General features: G+C 37.2%; 1 protein-coding gene across 4 annotated transcripts; it reads left to right on the forward strand.

Annotated features, from left to right (window-relative positions):
• Positions 1 to 28: 28 nt before the first annotated feature.
• ciita (class II, major histocompatibility complex, transactivator) lies at positions 29 to 17,937 on the forward strand. Of its 4 annotated transcripts, none has more exons than XM_051106135.1 (20): positions 31 to 701; positions 7,217 to 7,267; positions 7,368 to 7,412; positions 7,492 to 7,518; positions 7,703 to 7,780; positions 7,864 to 7,902; positions 8,110 to 8,250; positions 8,337 to 8,429; positions 8,539 to 8,589; positions 8,687 to 8,800; positions 11,375 to 11,443; positions 11,525 to 13,208; positions 15,031 to 15,210; positions 15,361 to 15,426; positions 15,549 to 15,629; positions 15,741 to 15,824; positions 15,942 to 16,025; positions 16,113 to 16,196; positions 16,401 to 16,484; positions 17,334 to 17,937. In XM_051106135.1, the coding sequence occupies exons 1-20, from the start codon at positions 356 to 358 to the stop codon at positions 17,407 to 17,409; spliced, it is 3,477 nt and encodes a 1,158-aa protein (XP_050962092.1). In that variant the 5' UTR covers positions 31 to 355; the 3' UTR covers positions 17,410 to 17,937. The 4 variants fall into 4 exon arrangements, with proteins under 4 accessions (XP_050962093.1, XP_050962092.1, XP_050962095.1 ...); XM_051106138.1 differs by lacking the exon at positions 31 to 701 and adding an exon at positions 4,776 to 5,900; XM_051106137.1 differs by lacking the exon at positions 31 to 701 and adding an exon at positions 5,917 to 6,903.
• The last annotated feature ends 72 nt before the right edge of the window (positions 17,938 to 18,009 follow it).

Raw genomic sequence — 18,009 nt, forward strand, 5'->3', positions numbered from 1 at the left:
AAAACACATTGTGCTCAGTATATAAAAAGCAGATATTATATTAGTGGTAGGGTTTGGGATCTGTTCATGGCATTTAAATATAAATTCTTCCATTATTAATTCCTAGTAACAAAAGGAGAAGTGAGATGGAGATGTGGTCTGTTGATTTGTCCATGCACAGCACACTAGCACCATTCGTATTCTTTTGGAAAAGCACATCCGAAACTATCCTCATCTGACCTGGGTAAAACTTGCAGTCCATAAACAGTGTAGTATAAAACCGACAAATGGAATCAGCTGAGGGGATTTTTTTTATCCAGGAACAAAAGCACAGATAATTGGCTATGGTATGACAAGGAGGAAATAAAGCATTGAAATGACCGGGTCTCGCGGCTGCTGTGCAGTCATGGTTCCATTTGAGGAGGTACTGTTTCAAGTGAGAAAAGCTTTACAGGTTAGCCCTATCCTGCTGCACGAGCTTCTCAGAGAACTGCACGAGGCCAACGTCTTCTCTACCCAGTATTACCGGTCTCTCTACAAGGATGGTGAAATCGGAGAGCATTGTTTATTTGAAGACTTCTGTAATGATGGAGAAGATCTGGCTAGAAGACTCTCTTTGCCGATCTGGCAAAATTGGGACATCAGCCAAGGCATCCTGGATTTGGCACTCTCCAAAGAGGAGGTTTTGGCACTCTCAAAAGAGGACGATTTGGTTCCTTCTAGTGAGTTAAATATCATCTTTAAATATTTTTATTTACACTTTCTACTTATATTTTGCGGTGCACTGTCAAAAATGATGGTTCTTTATTGGCAGAACATTAGTCAATCCGGGAAAGCTTTTCATTCCACAAATTGTTTTTTGTAGTGGAAAAAGTTTCTTTAATTATTAAAATGTTCTTCACACTAAGAAACATTGTTCTTTTAAGAACTGTTCACTGAAAGGTTTTTCACGGAACCAAAAAATAGTTCTTTCATGGCATCTCTGCCAAAACAAATCTTTGTATTATTTTGTAATTAGAGGAATACTTTTATAAATTGGCCATAGAATGAATAAATAATATTTAAAAAGTCGTTTAAGGAAAAGTCCACTTCCAGAACAACAATTTACATATAATGTAGTCACCCTCTTGTCATCCAAGATGTTCATGTCTTTCTTCAGTCGTAAAAAAATTTTTTGTTTTTTTTTGAGGAAAACATTTCAGGATTTTTCTCCATATAATGGGCTGATATGGTGCCCCGATTTTGAACTTCCAAAATGCAGTTTAAATGCGGCTTCAAATGATCCCAAATGTGGTTGTAAATTATTCCAGCCGAGGAAGAAGGGTCTTATCTAGCGAAACAATTGGTTATTTTCATTAAAATAATACAAATGAAGTACTTTTTAATCTCAAATGCTCATCTTGCCTTGCTCTGCCTGAACCCTGTGTATTCTGCCTCAAGACAGGGTATTTCGAAAAACTCTGATAGTAGATATATATATATATATATACATACATACATACATACATATATATATACATATATATATATATTTTAGAGTCTTATTGCTAAGAATAATATCTGCACATTATCCACAGCTTATCCTCAAGTGTTCAACACAGTTTACCCCACATCTGCCATTTTGGTTGAAAAAGCTTAATTTAATAATTTATGGCAAAAAAAATGCAAAAAATAGATCACAATGTATCATTTTAATATGAAGGATTTTTGGGGGATTTTTTTTTACTGATGTTTTCCTGTTTTGAATTTGCATTGCAAATAACAGTATTTTGTTTTGTTTTTTTTATTTTTTTTTTTTAACAGCATGTATACTTTGCAGTGTAAACATGGTCAAAATTTACTTAGAAAGCAGTTTTTAGCATTAAAATGCTGATCAAATTCTCATGCGCTGTTCTCAGTCACAGACAGCTGCTCAGTATTAGGGTCAAGCACCAAAGGTGCCTAGGCACCTATTGGATCTGTCGGTCTTCTTCTTCGTCCTCTTCTTCTTCTTCTTCTTTTTCGCTTTCTTATTTTTCTTCTTCCACTCTGGGATTCTATGGCAGCCCATAAAATATGGCAAAGTTATGAAATTTGGCACAGTGATAGAGGACAGTCTCAATATTAACCATAGCAAAACTCTCTAGCACCACCAATAGGTTAAGCTTGCACTCATATATATATATGTATATATATATATTCCTTGGTTCATGCCGAGTCAAACGCACACCAAAAGTTAGTTAGATAGTTTGTCCAATTTCACTAAAATTTGCAGAGATCATTTTCAGGCAATGCTGGCAAAAAGGTTTTTGGAATACCAAGATTTTTTTGTAAAGTGTTAACGAATTTGATGAAATTAGCGCAAAAACGGACATGAGGCTATATCTTTAAAACGCTTTAACAGATTCCGACCAAACTTGGTACGTGTTATACCAAGCATGACCTGAGGGCACGTGATTAGTTTTGGCAACCTACTGGTTAAAAGATATATAAGTTTGACATTTTTGTTTATATTTTCTGAACAGGTTGACCAAAAATCATAAGAGTGATCTTGTTAGATTCAGAATTGCTTTCCAAATCAAATGATACCAAATTTTCCTATGTCAGCCACTTTGAGTGTGGACCATATTGAGTTTTTTAGTAAAATGCTGTATTTTTCAAATGCTTTATCATGTTATGAATCGTATGGAATGACTTGCGAGAAAGTTATGATATTTGGCCCATGGATAGAGGACAGTCTCATTATTAACCACAGCAAATTTGGAGTCTCTAACTCAAACTCTCTAGCACTACCAATAGGTCAAGTTTGCACTCAAATTTCTTCTTATTCATATTGAACCGTGAGGTCTACAAGTAAAATTCTTTTCTCCTCTGATTCCTTGGCTCATGTTGAGTCGAATGCATACCAAAAATTAATTTTCTGCAGGTCAAGATTTTTCTCAATATTTTATTTTGCGGAAAAAAAAAATTGAATTCGTCCTCCACAGTTTATATGATTTTCGCTAGAAAATCTGATTAGTTTCAGCACAGTGCCACATACTGTTCAAAAGATATACAAATTTGACATTTTTGTTTATATTTTCTGAACAGTTTGATCAAAAGAGTGAGCTCACTGGATTCAGAGTAGTATACCAAATCAAACGATACCAAATTTTCCTATGTCCTATGCGTGAACCATTTTGAATTTTGTAGCAAAATGCTGTATTTTTCAATCTCTTAAACATATTGTTATGGAAAGTGTTATGAAATTTGGTCTCATTATTAACAAAGCAATTTTGGAGTCTCTAAACTTTGGAGTCTCTTCCGTTAATAACTTTTGAATCGTAAGGTCTAAAAGCAAAATTTTTCTTCTGATTCTTTAGCTCATACCAAGTTGAAAATTTAAATTTCTTTGGTCAATTTTTTGTAAATTTAGAATTTTCCAAAATATCTACTTTTTCAAACTTGTCCTAGACCAGTGGTTTTCAAACCGGTCCTGCCAGCATCCCCAACACTGCATATTTTGTAGGTCTCTCATATCTGACACACCCATTTTAGGTCTTGCTGTCTCTACTAATGAGCTAATGAGTTGATTCAGGTGTGATAGATGAGGGAGAAATGTGTAGTGTTGGGGGGTGCTCGCCAAAATTGGCTCCGATCATTTTCAGAGCATTCTGACAAAAATTATCTAAATCTTTTTGATATAACTAGGGTTGTCAAAAGTTAGCGGGTTCGGTACTTTCGGTACTGAAATTTTAAAAACGTCCATTTCCCGCTCATATTTGAGCGCTGTTGAGCCGATTTTTAAACATCGCTGATTGGCCATAGTGTTCATGCGCTCAACAGACATGACTGTGATTGGCTACAATGGTAAGCGCTTCACGCTCCTCACCGAGCGCTCACACATAAGCACAACGAGAGCGTTTGAAAACCGCGTCTGTCAGCGGATCCGTCTATATGCAGATGTACTAGGAATTCGGTGACAGATGTGTCTTTCAAACACTCCCGTTGTGGTTATGTGTAACCGTGTGTTTCCACTGGCACATAGCGAGCTGAGCGAAGCGAGCGTTTTTCATTAATTCCTATGGAAGTTGAGCGTGAACGCTCACGGGGTGCGTTATGGGATTGCGCGCCCAAAAACGCGTGGAAAACGCTAGGCGCGCCGATTTTTCCTCCTTTCCAAAGCGCTCTGTAGCTTGCGCTCCCGTGGCGTCTGCCGTTGCTAAGCAACCATGACCAGCACTCTCAATGAAGACGTGGAAGTTTCATCAAAGGACAAACAGATTTCCAGCACTAAAAATCACTTGCTGTGGCTCTAAAAAAACCGAGCGCGGAATTCGAATTTTTTTTCGGCAAAATAAAATATTGAGAAAAATCTTGACCTGCAGAAAATTAATTTTTGGTATGCATTCGAAATAAGTTCGTTATTTCAAATGTAGACGCGCGGCAGCAGCGCTCATAACGGAAGCGTTTTTTAGGCGCTTCAGCGCCGCATCGAGATGAAATCATCTCAACTTTTCAGAATGCCGCAAGCGCACCGCGGGTCATGTGACAAGATTCAACCAATTAGCTTCATCCTTTCCCGTAACAACATTGAAAGCTCAGCCAAGATGGAGAAACAGCTGATCATAGCTGTACATTTTTCAGTAAATTTAGTAGCAGAGCTACAGCAAGTGATTTTTAGTGCTGGAAATCCGTTTGTCCTTTGAAACTTCCGCGTCTTCATTGAGAGTGCGGGTCATGGTTGCTTAGCAACGGCAGACGCCACGGGAGCGCAAGCTACAGAGCGCTTTGGAAAGGAGTTAAAATCGGCGCGCCTAGCGTTTTCCACGCGTTTTTAGGCGCGATATGTGAACGGCCCCGTAAGGGCTCGGTGAGGAGCGTGAAGCGCTACCATAGTGCATTGTTCAGCTTCAACCCTAATCCACCACACTTGGACCAGCTAATCAAGGTGTTCCGGACTGCTTAATTACAGCCAGGTGTGTTGAAGCAGGGTTAAGGTAGCTCTTCAGGAGCAAGGTTAGAGAACCCTAGTCTTTACTGAGTAATTAAAGACAGCTCATTAGCTCTTTATTTTTATCTCTGTTGTGCTTGGTCCCTTAACTACTGCTTGCAGCTATATTTCACATTATTCTCATTATTCAAGATGTTTATTCTCACAGACCGTTAAACTTTATATGAAGGGCTGTGTTTGTCAGAACGCCGCCCACAGAAAACGTAGTACACAGTTTCACTGACATCTTACCCCAGTCTCAGCGCAGAACTTGAGGAGAAAAATGCTTGATCAGTTTCTATGAGTAATAACTCCATTAAAGCAATAGTTAAATGTGGCTAACTTTAAACTGTTGCTTTTGGGCAGAATACCAGTCCATAATCCATAATAACATTTCCTCAGTGAAAAGTTAATCCTTTTGTCCTTTTCACATATTTGTTGGCCTGTTTTGAATTGTTTTCACTTGTAAACTGTAATCTGTGCATATATCTCTCCTGATTCAGGTGAGATGACTTTTTCACTGAAGAGGCAACGTAATGGATAGAGGACCCATATTTTTAGTTAAACTGCAGCATACTAGGCCAGCAGTGAAACTGTCAATATATTTATGTAAATACTGTCCACATTTACAGTAAGTGCTTAATATTTCTATGTGTTGCAGTTTGCACCCACAAGGAGGTAACAGTGCCTGACAGGATGCACCTGTAATCAGATCTCTCACAGACACTAGAATTGCTTTCTAAGCACGCTGTGCCGCATAGACTCTGAAGATGTTTTGTTTCTTTCATGGGGATTGCAGATCAAAAAGAAAGAGAGTTCTAAAAGATGTCAAGGTGAAACCCAACAGCAGCCACTAAAACTTCTAATGGTAGACGCCCTTCCTCAACTGACTTGACTGAGTTAGTGAATGGTAAATTAGGCCAAATGTGTTGTCACCAGCAAACCAGGCAGGCATAAAGGAAATTTTATGGTATGGGCTGTGTTAATACAAAACTCAGAGTAAACAAAGTACTTGTTCTTGCCATACCAGTCTGCCATACTTGCGTGATATTTTGGTTTCATTTTAGAAGGAGGCTGGCTTGAGATTATTTATTTATTTATTTATAAATTTATTTTGGAGCTGGGAATTTCACTGTAAATGACTTCTTTTAGGAGGCAGGTTGGTTTTGGGAAGTCAGATAATAATCTACATTATGAAAACGCAACATTAACCAGTGTATTATATAAAACTCGCCTGTTAAAAAAAAGAAAGAAAGAAAGAAAAAAACAGCACAACAGACAATGGAAAATACCTGCCATTCATGGGTAATACATTTCCGCAATAGGAGTGGCGAGCTTAGAAAAAAAAATTGGGTCAACATAAATTGCTTTTTTATAGCTTCTTAAAAATAAAAATAAAAAATAATAATCCTTACTATTAAATTATACATTATGTCAATACATCAACCTGATTGAGAGTTGATTATTTACAATTTACTGTAAATATACATGTCTAAAATATTTTAGAGGACTTTATATTAGCCAGCAACATTTGAATAGCCTAAGACTAAACCTGGAAGAGACTCTCGACCTAAAAAGATTAAATAAAAAATAAATAAATAAACAAATAATAATGTAAATATACATATAAGAACTGTGTTAGTTCATTGTCTCCATCATCTCAGAAAAATCAAAACTAACAAAAATGATAAGCACGACTCGGAATGAATAGATCATTTGTGAGAAAACAGATTTGCTAGACGACCGACGCTGGGTAAGTTTGGTTTTTGCCGAGCCAAACCAACTCCCCTCTCATACTGAAAGTAAAAGCAGTGAAGGTGTAGCCAGTTTTGGTGTTTGCCAGACAATGCCTGAGCCTGCGTAATCTGAGGACGTCGAGCGCTTCTTACAGTGTAAATCTTTTTTTTGCTCCACAACTTTAACGTAATGGATTAATAATTCCTCAGTAAACATGGAAAATCTCTGCGAAATGGGTAATGTACAAAGATATTTTAATTTATAAGACTATTTTATATTTGTGATGCGTAATTGCGTCGTAGCCCAATTTGTTTTACTTTGATAGTGCATGAAAGCAGTCATTTATTTAAAACGTGCAAAATTATCATTTTTATAGCGAGACAAATGTTTATATATCACAAACGGGCTTTTTCCCCTCATGGTCTTTTTTCTGAAAGAAAGGGCGCGCGCGCTCCACAGCATCTTGCGCGTTACTATGAAAACTACTATTAATACGTTTTCCCTGTGGCACATTTATGTCTTAAATAATGCAATACTATGTTACAACAGATGCTGAATCGCAAGATAACGTCCCAGACCCAATGTCTGAACTTTTACCTGGTGAGTAAATAGATGCACAGCACTTGTTTTAACGTGGTAAACAAATGTACCTCTGCAAGTTTTCGAATGAGAGATTGACATTTTCTTACTGTTTTCACAGACAGTGTCCTCTTGGAGTATCTGGAGTCTTTTGAAGATGATTTCGGTCAGTTTCACTTATTGCCTTATTGTGAAATTTATTGCATGACAGTATTATTGACATGAATTTCATTGTGTCTTGGCAGATCCCAACTTCTTCGATAACTTTTCGGGTAAGACAAGAATATAATTTAAATAGAATCAGTTTCTGAATCACATATGACATTTACGTTATTGAACGTGAAGGGGAACCAGTGTCTGTTTGATCATTCATTTGCATATCACGGTGTTTTTTCAAAAATAAAGTGAATTAAATGTAGTAGTAAGCTAAGTCTTTCACATCTGCTTTGCAAACAGTTGACACAGACACAACTTTCACGCCAATACCAGAAAATGCTTCTGTCCTAAATGAAGTGGAAAACAATAAGCGAAAAGGTAATGCTCATTTCTCTTAGATGTTCTCTAATAAAAGATCCACACTGAATTCAGTAAGAGGTGTGTTTTTTATCTGTCAATAGCTGATTCAGATAAACGCCGAAGACCGAAACGCAAACGAGGTAATTCAAACATCACAATGTAGTAGTAGTAGTGGGAACCAGAAGTACCATGGTGGATTATTTGACTCGGAAAGTATTTTTTAAGTAACTAAAATGTTGTCAGAACTGCCTACCTATTAAAAAAAAAGGAAGGAAACATATTTATTTCAGTCTAACAACCGCAAGTACAACGTCACATTGCTAACAGAAAGCCTAATGTCTGTATAGCAACACCACCATGCCCTGAAAGTCCCTCAGCAAACGGAAGATCACCCACCATAACCCCTGACAGTAGTTTCCATCTGAGCTCAAGTCCATTCCAGCATGTACTACGCATTCCCTTCAGCCCCCCTCTTCTGCCCTCTAGTGGTGAGTAGATGTTTTCATACTGTACTGACATTTCAAGAAAGGAGGCTTTGGCTTTGAGTTTCATTGTGAGTCTTTGGGTATTTCAGGTGGTTCACCACTACAATTTATCCAGACGATCAGCCCTCTTACGCCACCTCTTATAGGCACTGTGGTTCCAACAGGGCCTACGTATGTAATTGGTAAGTCAACTGTAAAAGCATTCTTAGATAGCCACGTGTGCCTGCATGTTTTTTTTTTTTTTTTTAATGTTGGGCACTGTATCTCTAATTTCACATTTATTATCTGCAGTGTCGCCCCAGTGTGTGAGTCCAGGCACTCAGATAATTCCTCTTTCACCTGGTATGTTAAACAAAAAGATGGTCTTGTGAATAATTATGCTTCATTAAGGGTTAGCAATATTAACTGCATTGTGTTAACTGAAATCTTCCTCTTTCAGCTGATGGCACAGTTGCCCCGTTAGAGCTCACTGGTTCCATGCTTCCAGTTGGCTCATCCTCAGACAGCGCATTCCCGGGTTTGCAATCTGTAGACACTCCCTCCCCTACAAAAGGTGAGCTCAGGGTTGGATGACAGCAATTATGTGTTTTATCCAAGTGTAGATGTGTAATAAAGATAATTTGCAAACTTTAGAATCTGTACAAAAAAAAAAAAAAAGTAATTTCTGCATGTCACCAGATGGAATAGTAAAAACAATGGCAAATTTGTACAGAGCCCCCAGGGTGAAAAAATATGAGATGGGAGAAATTATATTTGGGTTGAACCATACATACAGGTATATTTCAGTGCTTTTGAGTTTGCTTGCAAAACTAGTGCGTTCCCAACAAAAAGCTTTCCGTTTGCTCGCAAAAGCACTGAAATATAGTTTTTCCTTCCACCTCATATTTTGTCTATCTCAAAAAGTTTTGTGCGCAAATGCAGAGGCACTCATGTGAAAAATGATTCTATAAATGGATTTCTTATGAAACTGAAAAAGAAAAAAATGCACATATCATCGTTTAATCATTCTTTCAAAAGATTACACACATCCAAACAGGACTGTGAAAGAAACACTTTTAGATTAGAGGTTGTTCAGTGTTTTTAAATGTAGGCATCTAGAAAAAAAGGTCTTTTGCAATCCCTGGTAGCGCCTTCAGGCAGGGACTCTTCAGATTTTGGTAGCTCAAAATAAATGTAACTAGTCTAAATAAAAAAAAGACCATTTTATATTGGATAGGAGTCAAAATGTCAATGAAAAACATTTTCAGAACACAAATATCAACAACTATCAAGGAAGGGATTTTATTTCATTTTTATTTCAGGAATTTTCTATTTACTGAGTTAAGGCTTTTGACCTTTTTTTAGGTCTCGTCTCTTTTAGGCTCATAAAAAGCCGTTAAGGCTTTTTACGAGCTGCACAAATAAAATAAACACTGTATGAGCAGGGTAGGAAAATGGCTATGGTAACATATTAAACTGTAAAGTGACATGATTTAAAGTTCAGATACAGCTTTTCACAAAACAAAAAGTGATAAAAATTACATTTCAGCCTTTAAACCATTTTAAAGAAAAAAGATTTGGTTCAAATATGTATATATATATATATTATTTGACCCCTCTGACTCTAGCACTCTCTATTCTAATTCTTTTTATCTATTTTTAAAAAAACACTTCACCCTCTAAAACTCGCACTTTATTCGTTTACTGCTTGTTTTCTTTAAAAAAAAAAAAACTAACCGAGATTCATCATAGCACTTGCATTTTATTGCTTTTTTGTTGATTTGATTGCTTCATTTGTCCTCATTTTGTCCTCAAGTTTTTACTAAATGACTAAATGTAAATGACTAAATAATCTTATTTGTTCAGATTTTTAGACAGCACATTAGCTTCTTTCACATTTACAACTCTATGTGTTTGCTGCATAAAAACATTGGTTGATATTCACATTGGTCTAAACTAGTGCTGTCAAACGATTAATCGCATCCAAAAATAGTTTTTGTTAACATAATATGTGACCTTGGACCACAAAACCAATCTTAAGTAGCACAGGTATATTTGTAGCAATAGGCAAAAATACATTGTATGGGTCAAAATGATCGATTTTCCTTTTGTGCCAAAAATCATTAGAATACTAAGTAAAGAAGATGTTCCATTAAGATATTATGTAAATTTCCTACCATAAATATATCTAAACTTAATTTTTGTTTAGTAATGTGCATTGCTAAGATCTTCATTTGGACAACTTTAAAAGTGATTTTCTCAATATATATATATATTTTTTTGCACCCTCAGAATCCAGATTTTCAATAGTTGTATCTAGGCCAAATATTGGGTTATCCTAACAAACCATACATCTGTGGAAAGCCTGTTTATTCAGCTTTTAGATGATGTATAAATCTTCATTTTAATAGAAAATAAATCTTAATCTTAATTGACCCTTATGACTGGTCTTGTAGTCCAGGGTCACATTTGTGGATTCCAGAAATTTAGCAATTTTGGTATTTGGATTTAAGTGCGATGTTCAATACAGTGGATCACCACATTCTTTAAAACAGGTTAAAAAACCGAGGTTGCTATCTGTGATTCAGTCTTAGCATTGTTTGAGTCCTATTTTACTAAGAGGAGCTTCTCTGTAGAGATAGGTCTGTTTCATTTATCGCCTGTTCTGTTATGTGTGGGGTGCCACAGGGCTCGGTTTTGGGCCCGATTTTATTTGCCTTATACATGTCCCTTCTCCATTACATTTTTTAATCGTACAAGGTTCTATATCACTTTATCCAGATGAAACCGAATTATACATGCCGATAAAACCTGGGTCAAAGTCCTTATATGATTTGATAGCTTGTGTAAATGACATCAAAAGTTGGATGGGCGATACTTTTCTTTAGTTAAATGAAAATAAAAAGGGCTATCAGCATAATAATCCACCAAATGACTCTTATATAAAAGTAGAGAGCATGATTAACCTTTCATGAGTACAGATTCAATCTGGGATTGCTTTACTGCAAGCTTGATTTTTGGAGGAAAATTAATATTCCTTGTAAACAGAGAAACTGTGGCATTTTGCAGTTTACCAGGTGTTATCATATTAAATTTCATTCAAATTAATAGTCACAAAATGACTGCTTGTTTGTTTTGGCAATTACAGGAAGCCCACAAAAAAACAACGATTCCACACTTTCAAAAACTGAAAGGAAAACCCGCCCAGAGGCACCAGGTCAGAAACCAGTTTAATTATTGTTTAACCTTGAATGACTTTATTAAACTATGTGAAACATGATGAATGTTTGTTTTACAGAATGTGTTAAGGACTACATCAATCACATGAAATCCCACATGAGTGATGTCTGCTGCTCTATGCGTGGAGGCATGGGAATGGAGTCCCACTATGTGGATATGCATCTGGTTCAAAGGAAACTCCTTATCAAATCCGGCAAGAATGCAAACAAGTGTTTGGAGAAAGAACTGGTCGTCCTTAGTGATTCAGAGCGAAGGAAAGCGAAGCTGGACAGAAGCCAGTTGTTTCATAACAGTGATTCCAAACCAAAACAGTCAGTTGCTCTCCTCGGAAAAGCCGGAGTGGGGAAAACCACGTTCATTCAGCGTTTATGCTTGGACTGGGCAAGTGGCAGCCTGCCTCAATTTCAGTTTGTTTTTTTGTTGAACTGTAAAATTTTAGACCTCACCCAATCTAACTACAGCTTGAAAGCTTTACTGTTCGATTTGTCCGTGTCTCCTCGCTGCGAGGACACAGACTCTGTGTTCAAACATATTCTGTCTTGTCCCGATGAAGTTCTCATTATCTTTGACAGCTTTGATCACATCAAAGACTTTGAGGGGCTTCTCCAGTCCCCTGCTAAATCACACACAAACACTAAATACACCGTCAAACAGCTATTTTCAGGTTTGTTCCAAAAGGAAATCCTCTCAGGCTGCACGCTTCTCATTGCCACGAGACCTAAAGACGTTTTAAATCAGGTGCTTCGAAAAATGGACAGCCTTTTGGAGCTTTGCGGCTTCTGTCCTGAGGACATTGAGTTGTATACGTCAAAATATTTCAGGGATGCTTCCCTCCAAGAAAATGCACTAAAACAGATTAGGAATCACAGGTACATATCCAGTTTATGCTCCAACCCGCTGCTTTGCTGGACTACCTGCTTCCTGCTCGAGCAGCAAGACGGCTGCAGTGATGATTTGCCTTCAACTTTCACGGACTTGTGCCAAAGAGTGACCTCCAAGCATCTGCAAGAGGCTAGCCTTGGAATTAGCTCATTGGGTAAAAACAGTAAACAGCTAGACATCCCACAGCTGTGCAAAATTGCATGGGAGGGATTCAAGAATCATGATACACGCGTAAACCCAGGCAGTTCTACAGAATTGCTGGACTGTTGTCTTAAAAGTGGCATACTAACGTCCTACAAAATATCTGAGCATCAGGAAAATCATTTTGCGGACCTTTTCACTCAGAATCTCCTGAGCGCTGTGCACCTGGTACAGTCGAAACAGGTGAACGAAAAAATGGTGGTGGCAAACAGCGTAGTCCATCAGAAGAAACGAAAGATTCAGGGAGAGTCGCAGGACGTGCTGCAGAGGTTTGTCACGGGCTTGATCTTCCAGAAGCCTCCTGATGGGCTCAGCATCCTGGACAGCAGCATCAACATAAAAGCCAAAAGAAAGGCTGTCGAAACCCATCTGGAGAGCATGAAGCCTAATGATTTGGTTCCTGCCAGGTTACTAGAACTGTTTCATTGTGTGTACGAGACCTGCAGTGCCAAATTTGCCAAACTTCTGTTGAAGAACCTGCCTGAGCATCTGTCGTTCTGTGGGACGCAACTTTGCCCGTCAGACGTGTACGTCATATGCCATCTCCTTCAGCATGCCAGCGGATTGAAGCGGACCTTCTGCATCAACCTGCAAGATACATGCATTCCCATCAGTGGCCTGAAAGAGCTTGTGGGACTCAAATGTATCAAATCATTCTGGTGAGTCATCAAAATGCATTGCTCAAAGAATAGTTTACATAAATGTTTAAATGCTGTCATTATTTAAGCACCCTTACATCGACTACATAACTGTAGCCTTGTAATTATAAGGTTCTATCTGCATTCTGAGCAATATTTTGAGATACTGAGCTTCAGTTTTTGTGTTCCATAGACTTCTGTAGATAGAAACCCTTTTGTTTTTTTATTACATTACATAATGTAAATAAGTTGTCACAGAATAGGAATATGTGAATAACTAAATTTCGACAAAAATGTCAGATAGAACCTAATTCCAAGGCAGCGATTTCTGTGAAATACAAAACTTGGATATTTCAAGACTTTTTAAAATTCCCATGCATCTTGAGATCTTGAGTTTTAAAAAACATGTTAAGGAGTTACTCCGCCCAAAAATGAAAATGTTGTCATTAATCACTTACCCCCATGTTGTTCCGAACCCGTAAAAGCTTTGGAACACGATTTAAGATATTTTGGATGAAAACCGGGAGGTTTTGATTGTCCCATTGACTGTCAAGTAAATACCACTGTAAAGACCCAGAAGAGTATGAAAGACATCGTCAAAATAGTCCATCTGCCATCAGCGCATCATTTTATGAAGTGACGAGAATACTTTTTGTACGCGAAGGAAATAAAAATCAGGACTTTATTCACAATTCTTCTCATCTGCGCCACCGTAGCGCCATGGACCCTTTTCGCAAGCCTGTGATGACGCGTTTCAACGGTCATCATCATCATAAATCCTTTAAAGTTTTTTTTATTTTGACTTTTAAAAATATGTATGTACATTTATAACACTATACTTTGTATTATATCACCTTTTCATCAAGTTACAAAAAAAAATAGTTAACGATATGCAAGGGTGTTTCTACTGCCGCGTCTATGGGAGGGACGGTAAATTTGACATTGTTCTCTCTTGTGACTGCCGATATCAGTCTAGCTCAATTTTTTTTCCTTTGATTGAAAGTCGTGAAAACACTATCGTGTAGTTTTTCTTTTGCTATTTGAGCAAATGGGAATGCAAAAAATATATCTGTGGTACTCTCCCATTCACTGCTCTCGGATTTTACCCAACTATGACGACTTTCGCCATGAGAAACTAGGAAATGTGAGAAAGGTCCATTTGGGAGAATATCCGCTGGACGCAAACTGCGTACGCTGTTTTGTGTCAGCAGCACAACACGGATACGTCTTCTACGTTCTCTACGCTTTGATTTGAACGAAAACATCGTATCCGTGTGGTGCGGCTGACACATCGGCTGAGCTATCGAACGAGCTTGTTACATGGGAAAAGTGAAACATATGGAGCTGTAATCATAACTAATCAAACTCATCTCTAGTGTTCATTGTTGTTGGAAACTGCAGTGATATGTACTTATTGGTACGTATTTCCCATCTTGCGAAAAAGCTCCCATAGGTAGCAGGTAGCAATTTGATGATTTGTTCATGAATCATGCATTGATGAATGAATCATTCTTTTGAGTCGTTTATGCTGATTCACAAAACAGGAAGCCTAATCAGATTCACTAGTTGACTACTTTTTTCATGAATGTGGAAATGAAAGCTAGAATGGACATAAAGACTGTCAGTAAAAAACAAACTAAATGATGATTTTGGAAAATTTGGCACAAATTGTGTCGACCATGTTTATGAAAATTTGTGTGCTTTTAGAAACACTTTGAAGTTAATTGTAGTTGCGTGGAACTACTTTTCTGCTTTTGTGTCTGAACGAATTATTGTTTTAAGCATAAGGTTTTCATTTATTTCATGAATTTATTTACTAAATTAATACTTGTTTTTCTATTAGGGCACATACAGCTGACACTATTGGCTTATGGGAGGACTTGCATCAAAGCAATGATGAACTGAACCTGAAAAGTGCCATTGAGAAGTTCACCTTGGAGCCATTCAAGGCAACACAAGGGTATCACGTAGAGAGCCTGCCCGTCCTTGTCCAAATTCACAGAGAGAAGAAGTTACCAATAAGGTACAGCTTTAAATTTGTGTTTGATAGGAAGTCGGATGACTGTGAAAATGTAAATATTTCAACCGAAGGATGCCATTCCCATCGATGTCTTTCATGTCAAATTGTAGCATGAAATGATGATGTTGATAAGAAATATGATTGTACTTTCAGTGAATCTGTGTCTGCGCTGGATGAAGGTGTACCAGCCCTTCGGCATCTTAAGAGAGTGGAATTTGAGTAAGTAAATCTGACTCTTATATTTTTCTCCATTTGCCGCCGATTCCTGTTTCCTTTTCCCTTTTATCCTTTTATCCATTCAGTGATGTATTCATAATATGTGGTGGTGTTTTGCATTGCAGGCTTGGAGTGCAAAACGGTCCTGAACTTTTCCCCAAACTCGTAGAGGTTCTGCCTTCTCTGCAGTCTCTCCAGCATCTAGAGTGAGTATCCAGTTGTGGATATTGGTTTCATGGCCATGTTTGGATTGGGAGACTAAAAAAAGTGTTAGTGTTTTTAGGATTTAAAAATGTTCTTGATTCTTTGTCTTTCAGCCTTGAGAAAAACCAAATAGGAGACTCTGGAGCTGAGAAGCTTGCTGGCGTTTTACATTTCCTGGAATGTCTGAAATTGCTAAAGTAAGTTTTGAAACATGTATGTGTATGTGTACTTAATAGTCTCTAGAAAACTGTAATTACAACTTGTAAAGGAACAACTGTGCAACAACTGAACTGTCCAATGTTTCCACCATACAGTCTGTCTCAGAACCACATTGGAGATGCCGGAGTGGAAAAACTGGCTAAAGCTTTGCCATCAGTCCCTTCTCTACAGAGCCTCAGGTACAGACACCCTCGAAAATATATTTACCATGACTAAGCGTTTATAAGACCTCACTGTTAAAATGATTCCACTTTTCTCACTTCTAGTCTCTATGGAAATGCAATTGCTGACAGTGGAGCCGAACATCTTGCTTTGGTTTTACCAAACATGAACCTCCTACAGGATCTGGAGTAAGTATTTATTTGAATCATGTTAAATCGTCTTGAAAATGTTTATATAGCAAGACCGAAATAAATTAGTTTCATTTTCAAAATGAAGTATCTTAGTCATTTTAACATACAGTTTTTGTTCTGTTATTTTGTAATGAATGTTTTAAAAATGCAAGAAATGTATCGTAATATTACATCTGTGCATTTTTTGTTATTCACTTACAGTGTAAAATTCAACAAGTTCACAGACATTGGAGCTACAAAGCTCAGCGCTGCTCTGAAAAACTGCACAGGAATGAAGTCTCTGGAGTGAGTCTCTCATAACAAAAAAAAGCTTTTACTTAGCTTTTACTTGGATAACTTTCTTCTAATTCCGTATCAAATATTAGCATCTCAAAACTTGGAGTTGAATAAATAAGCTTTCCATTGATGTATGGTTTGTTAGGATAGGACAAAATCTAGAATCTGAAGGTGCAAAAAAATCTAAATATTAAGAAAATCACTCTTAAGGTTGTCTTAGCAATGCATATTACTAATCAAAAATTAAGTTTTGATATATTTATGGTAGGAAATTTACAATATCCTAATGATTTTTGGCATTAAAGAAAAATCTATCAATCTATCAATCTATCAATCTAACAATATAGTGTGGTTTTGGCTATTGCTACAAATATACCTGTGCTACTCAAGACTAGGGCTGTACGATAAATCGCATGTGATTGTGAGGCGCGCTTAATCAATGAAGCCGGTTCAAGCTACGCAAAATCGCACACATAATCGCAGATAAATCGCATTCGATTATGAGCGCGATTTTGCGTAGCTTGTCAGTGATTTACGGCTCTGTGTATTAATTGCCGCTCCAGCTGAACGCACGTGATGGAGCTTTACTATTAATCAAAGTACCTGCTTTACTGACTAAGCGTGCCTCACAATCGCATGCGATTTATCGTGCAGCCCTACTCAAGACTGGTTTTGTGGTCCAGAGTTACATTTAAGCTAGTTTAACCACAGAAAATAAGAGATCTTGCAAATCTACAGTCAGGTGGACAGAAGGAAGTTAATCTATACATACAGAGTCACTATACATTTAGTATCATTACATCACTTAACGACGTTTCCTGACATGCAAATTTTCTTGTTTTCTTTCCCCCTCATTAGGCTTTGGAATGACTGCATTCCATATGGAGTTTTTGAACACCTCCGTCTTCAAGATTCACGGATAAGATCACTTTAACGCACTTTTTAAAATGGTCATGTACTGGATATTGTTACAAGCACTGTTTTGGTTTTTTTTTACAAAAACAAATTTCACCATAAAATTCAAAATCTCATCAACATTTCGTCGTCTTATAATTATAAAGTTCTATCTGCAATCTGAGCACCTTTGAGATATTGAGCTTCAAAGTTTTTGCATCCTATAAACTTTTGTAGATAGAACCATTTTTGTTTTCTAAAAAAAGGCCCAAAATGTACACATCTTACAAAAGAAACATCACATAATGTAAATAAGTTGCCACCAAATAAGATTATGTGAATAACTCAATTTTGACAAAAATGTCAGATAGAACCTTATTATTCTAAGGTGACGATGAGTCAACAAGGACACTAAACTGCTTTAAAATGTTTCAGTTTCAGTGAGATGACTTTGACTGATATCATGACTGACTTGCACTTTCTGACACTTTTGTGCATATGCTTTTCCTCAGTACTAAAAGTACGTTTTATACTGTATTTTTTTAAACAATAAAGACATGTTTTATGAGTCTGCTTTTGATTGTGACAGTTTCAGATACATCAAACGTTTAGCTGCTTCTGTAATTCATAATTTGACTTA

The sequence above is a fragment of the Labeo rohita genome, chromosome 3 (assembly GCF_022985175.1).
Source record: "Labeo rohita strain BAU-BD-2019 chromosome 3, IGBB_LRoh.1.0, whole genome shotgun sequence".
In the NCBI taxonomy this organism is placed as follows: domain Eukaryota; kingdom Metazoa; phylum Chordata; class Actinopteri; order Cypriniformes; family Cyprinidae; genus Labeo; species Labeo rohita.